General features: G+C 38.8%; 1 protein-coding gene across 1 annotated transcript in view; it reads left to right on the top strand.

Annotated features, from left to right (window-relative positions):
* The first annotated feature begins 1,038 nt into the window (after positions 1-1,038).
* The window catches only part of LOC136678246 (NACHT, LRR and PYD domains-containing protein 12-like), a 40,974-nt gene continuing 36,012 nt past the window's right edge, over positions 1,039-6,000 (top strand). The window contains exons 1-2 of the mRNA XM_066656225.1: positions 1,039-1,169; positions 4,821-4,934. Of these exons, the coding sequence (XP_066512322.1) occupies positions 1,039-1,169; positions 4,821-4,934 (245 nt within the window). The remainder of the gene's footprint in view (positions 1,170-4,820; positions 4,935-6,000) is intronic.

Genomic DNA, 6,000 nt, shown 5'->3' with positions numbered 1-6,000 from the left:
GTATATTTGTAATATTGTACTATAGTGAGAAATGTTTATTCTATTTTATTTCACTCAGCATGTAGCCAGATAGGCTATTTACTTTGGTGCAGTTTATTATATAAAGTTCATGCACTTTATTAACAAGTTTTCCTGTGTCTGCACTCATCTTTCTCTTTATTCTAAAACTGACACAAAGACATTATTTGAACTATAATTCCAAAACATCTCAAGTCTGCCTCCTTTGTACTAAATTTGGATTGTTTTCTCACTGATGATTGGTCAAAATAGATAAAGTTCAGATTTTTTTAACCATTATTTTAAGTAAATTTGTCTTTTGAAAAACCGCCAATAGGTGAAGATATTTTTAAAGAAATTTATACAAAAACAACCCTCAGCTACTTGTTAAAAATACATTTTTACTTAAACTTTTTTAAAACCCAAAGTGAAAGAATCCTATCAGGACATTTTTTCTTGTTTTAAGTCAAAATATCTCACCCCATTGGCATTGGCAAATGTGTTTTCTTGACTACTTTATACTCCATAAATAGATAAACATAGTTCACACTATCACCCCCCCCCCGTTTAGCACCTAGTAGTGGCTTAATGTACATAACAAAAGATGGACTAGTGGAATGCAAATTACCCCAGCACTGCCATTTGTCTCTAGTAGAAGATGGGGTCATATGAAAATCCTGGTAATTCTGGTGTTAAAGCCTTCCTAGAACATAGAAGACTGTTACTGCAGCAAAGTATCAACAAACCCACTGTTAATGCCCTTCATTTCAGAAAAGCACTGGAGGAGCAGGTGTCACATTTGGCCTGGAATGATGGCATTGACTCAGGGTGAGGCTGGATACTTCACCTCAGCCACAGCTCCACTGTGTATGAGCCACATGTCAACATTTGGTCCACGCCTGACTCACACAACACACACCATAACCCAAGTCAAGCCCAGCTCCTGAGAGTCTGCCCACGCCGGGCCACACAACACGAGCTGTAACTCAAGCCAGGCCTGGGTCGTGACGTTTGGCCCAGGTCCAGCTCACATATGCCCGAATGCTGTTCATAGACTTCAGCTCGGCATTCAACACCATCATTCCTCAGCACCTGATCGGGAAGCTGAATATACTGGGTCTTAAGACTCCTCTCTGCAACTGGATCCTGGACTTCCTGACTGGGAGACCTCAGTCAGTCCGGATCGGTAGGAACACCTCCAGCACCATCACACTGAACACTGGAGCCCCCCAGGGTTCAGTCCACTGCTGGTCACATTGCTGACCCATGACTGTGCAGCGATGCACAGCTCAAATCATATCATCAAGTTCGCTGATGTTACGACTGTGGTGGGTCTCATCAGTAAGAACGACGAGTTAGCATACAGAGAGGAGGTGCAGCGGCTAACTGACTGGTGTGAAGTCAACAACCTGTCTCTGAACGTGGACAAAACCAAAGAGATGGTTGTAGACTTCCGAAAAACAAGGGGTGAGCACTCGACGCTGAACATCGACAACTCTGCTGTGGAGACTGTCAAGAAAACCAAATTCCTTTTATGTATTATTTTGCACTTTAATGTGTGTGCACTGTTTTATGTTTGCATTAGCTTTGCACTAGTTGCACTTTAATGTTGTGTATTGTTTTACGTAGCACCTTGTTCCTGGAGGAACGCTATTTCGTTTCACTGTGTACTGTAAACACTGTATACTGCTTAAATGACAATAAACTTCTTGAACTTGAACCTGAACTTGAACACCACATTTGGGCCAGTGCCGTTACTGAACCATAAACGAATCCCAAAACTGACACAGATTCGGCCCAAATGTGTCTGCTGTCTGGGTCTGTGCTAGGTGTGGAGTTTTATTTAGACTCCGCAGTGAGTTTGTGTCAGAAAGGACAGGCTGTGTGTGTAACTGAGTGAGAGTTTAAGTCTTGTGCTGATGTGTGGACACCTGGGTTTCAGCTTCATGAAGGATACAAGAGGTTTTAAACTGAGAAAAGCAGAACACTCAGTTACACTACATTACACTATGTGTTTGGACACTGACCCACAGATTAGATATAGAAGAGTCTCTCTCTCTCTCTCTCTTTCTCTCTCTCTCTCTCTCTCTCTCTCTCTCTCTCATTCACAGTGTAAATCCAGAACTGTGGAACAGGATTATGTTGCAGTCCAATGCATTCATATATTGTGTCTTGATCATTTCTTTATTAAACAGAAAGTGAACACATCCTCCACAGAGAACACACTTCTGTGAACTTTAATGAGCCACCACTGTTTATTTACTGGATTTAACACAATGGGTTAAAAATATAAAATAGTACAGAGTTCGAACACTTTGATGTATACTGATGTATAGTTTTGTGATTTTATGCTCTTCTGACCACTAGATAGTGTTAAGCACTGGGTGATGATCAGGTGATGATCAGGTGGCTCCACAGGTGAAAAACAAGAACTAAAGCGAAAGTAACTCAGAGCTGAAGAAGATTTCAGAGGAAGACGGTCTGGATTTCACTCGGTAGGTGTTTAATCGTTAAGATTATTTTTCTGTGGAAAATGGTCTCATTGTTTACATTAGAAATGTATGTTTATCTGCCATTCCTTCTCTTAATTATTCTTTTCATGTGTAATTACGGTAAGATATATATATATATATATTTTTTTTTTTTTACAAAGGTATTTGTTTACAAATACCTAAACACAGCTGAATATCTGGCAACAAACGGGTTAATTCTTATCAGAATCAAACACACTGTAACTGCTGCAGAGAAACAGAGATAAACCTGGGATTTTACAATGTCATTGATTTTACAATGTCATTGATTTTACAATGTAAATCTCTCATTAACTCCATGTTCTACATTTAAGATGAACAAAGTCAAATAATAAATGGGGTCTAGGATTAAATCAACAACTAGTTTTAAAAATATAAAACACAAGTACACAGTAACTTTACTCCTAACACATAGACAAACACTTTCAAAACTAAAGAAAAAAAATGTCTCCTCTTACAATAAGGTCTATGAGTGCAATTCATGTGTAAACCACTAACATTAACCTCCTCAATTTTAACATCAGTATTTTTAATTTAGCTTTGTAGACATTGGAAATACATACATCAAGTGCATACAAAATCTAGTGCACAGAGATATATCTGACCACATACTACAACCTTTATTTTGTAACTGGAGTTGTTTAGTTTTGTAGCGCTTTGTGCTAACCGTGTGTGCTGAACTATGTTTAACAAACTGTACTGGACTCTGGCCCTCGATCACTTTCCCACCCGTTTACAGCACTGTTACGTTACGTGGCAGATCAGATTTACTTGTGCAATTATTAAAAGATAACAATCAGTGTTTTTACCTCAGCTGTGAGTGGTTTTAATGTTATGGTTGATCAGTTAATAACATACCAAATAAATAAACTTTCTCTTTGTTTCTCACTCGCTTTACACAAATATAACGTTACACACAATAATCATCATCTGTGTCTTCCTCCTCCACTGTGTCTCTCTGGGAGAATTCATGTCATTAGCTCTGTTTATAATTGTTTTTTAGCAGTAGCAGCATTCACTGGACTGACATTTGTTACGTTTTTCTGCCACAGTCTTGAAAGTAAATGACGTTTCACATGCCACATGTGGAAATATACCACTCGTAACCCCCTTCTCAGGACATTAGCAGGATTTGATGGACAATTAATGCTGATTATAATTATAATCCAGTTCAGGGTCGTGGTGGGTCTGGAGCCTACCCGCCCTGTTTTTATGTATTATTTTAAAAATATAATTTTGTATTTATTTATGTATTAAGCCTTATAGATTGATATTATTGTTGTCTTCAAGTTTAATATAACTTGTGTTTCAGAGTCATAGTTTCATAGAGCAGAAAGCAGTGTGTTCAGGGTCCAGCGGTGTCTGTGAAGAGGGAAAACTTCATGATGGAGCTGCGTTGTAAAACAGACGTCAGCGGTGGAACACCTGACTCCAAGTTAGTTACCATCTAATGATAATTTAAATGAGGGTCAAGTTATTTTATCACAAATAGTAGCAAACTTTATCTATAAAAGCTATAATTACTTTTACATTTACTATAAAGTGCAAATCACATGAAGTGAAGAATCAAATTTCTTTGCAGTCACCAAATGAACCAGGTTATTATTCACAGAGTCATCCCACCTTACAGGGACAGCCATGTGTAAAACAGATCTCTGTATCTCTGATAGGATCTCTAAAATATCCAGACCACTAGGTACTGTGAGTAAGACTGGCCTGTGTGATCATACAGACTACATTTTTAAAGCAAATGCACAAATATAAATAGGGCTCATGACCTGAAACACTTAGCAGACTGAACGCTTTAGACTCTATCATCAGTTCTCACTCCTGTATCATGCAAATGAAATAGAACAAATATTTAAGAACCAAGTTCCGTGCATGTGTTCCATGTGATGTGAGAACCTCATTTCTGAATTGGAGTCACTGTCACTGCTCATTCACATGAAGTTGTGCTGAGCTAAACTCCGTCATGTTTGTCTTACCTCTTAGTGTCACTCGCTCTCATACACAGTTAATGACCTTCAGTGGCTTTGTCCCTGCATCAGTAAAAAACATTTACATTGTACATTATCCATTTCTATTCCTTCTGAAAATCAATAATCAGTATCTGTTTTCAGGCTTGTGTCAGAAATCTCTCTCTGGACGTCACAAAATCATCAAAACATTATCAGGAAAAATACTAATCTCAGGACTGCTCATTTACATTAATTAACCAAAGCTAAAACACAAAACAAACTTCACCAAATATCCACACTGAGCTCTTTCTCATTTCTCCTCTTTATATTTCAGAGAGCAGATGCTCAGAGCAGAACCTCCAGAGCCCAGCTGTGTGTCAGTGAAGAGCAACTTCTCAATGCATGAACCTCTTAGTTTCAGTGATGAAAGACACTGTACTGATGTGAGGTGAGACACTAAACCAGCAGCACGTCTTCACCTCTGACTGTGGTCTGCACTGATGCTTTGTGAAACACAAACTCCATACAGTGGTTGTTACTGAAAAGTGTCATAAAATTTGTAGTATTTTTAGGGACAGGGAAATCAACTGAAATCTCATGTGTGCACATTCTGATAGAAAGTACATTTCAAGTTCAACAGGCTTTATTGTCATTTCAGTTATATACCAGTACATAGTGAAATGAAGCAACATTACTCCAATCAGAGCATTAATTTTTAATAGACTTTACAAATGTAAATCCCATCGAATTTAACTTGAGCTACTTTACCATTATCTCTTCTGTATCCATTGTTTTGAAATTAAAAGCCCCCTGCAGACATTTGTAATTGGGATTTCTTGACATTAAACTGTGGAAGCAGCGGCAGCAGCCAGTTTGCAGTGGTGGGCCGCTGCTTCAGAATGAATGTGGTGGAAATACTTTGTTGGTTTTATTGCTTAATGTGTCTCACTCATATTAACAGATACAATTATTTATTTATTCATTTATTTCCATGTCCCATAAGCTTTAGGTTTAGAATTAGAATTAGAATAATTTTATTGGCCACTGTGCATGCACACAGATCATTAGTTCTCCACATTTAACCCCATCCCTGCAGTGAAACACACATTTACACACACACTGGGGGGGCGGCCTTTTGTTTTTCCTAATTGTATGTTACCCCTAGTTAATGTCATGACAAATGGTAATATCATGCTGAAATCTATGCTGAAGAAGTTTCCTTTCATTCATTCCTTCATTTTCTGTAATGGCTTCATCCAGTTCAGTGTTGCAGTGGGTCAGGAGCCTACCCAGAATCACTGGGCACAGAGCAGGAACACACCCTGATCAGAGGGCCTGTCCATGACAGTGCATCACACACTCGCACATTCACACTCATAGACACTTTTATACAGCACCGGGGCAACTGGAGGAAACCTTCGCAGACACTTGGATAACACTTCACACTCCTCACAGTGACCTGAGGTGGGACTTGAACCCACAACCCCAGGACCCTGGAACTGTGTGACAGCGAC

The sequence above is a fragment of the Hoplias malabaricus genome, chromosome 2, assembly GCF_029633855.1.
Source record: "Hoplias malabaricus isolate fHopMal1 chromosome 2, fHopMal1.hap1, whole genome shotgun sequence".
NCBI classification, from domain to species: Eukaryota; Metazoa; Chordata; class Actinopteri; order Characiformes; family Erythrinidae; genus Hoplias; species Hoplias malabaricus.
This window is presented reverse-complemented; position numbering and strand designations above follow the sequence as displayed.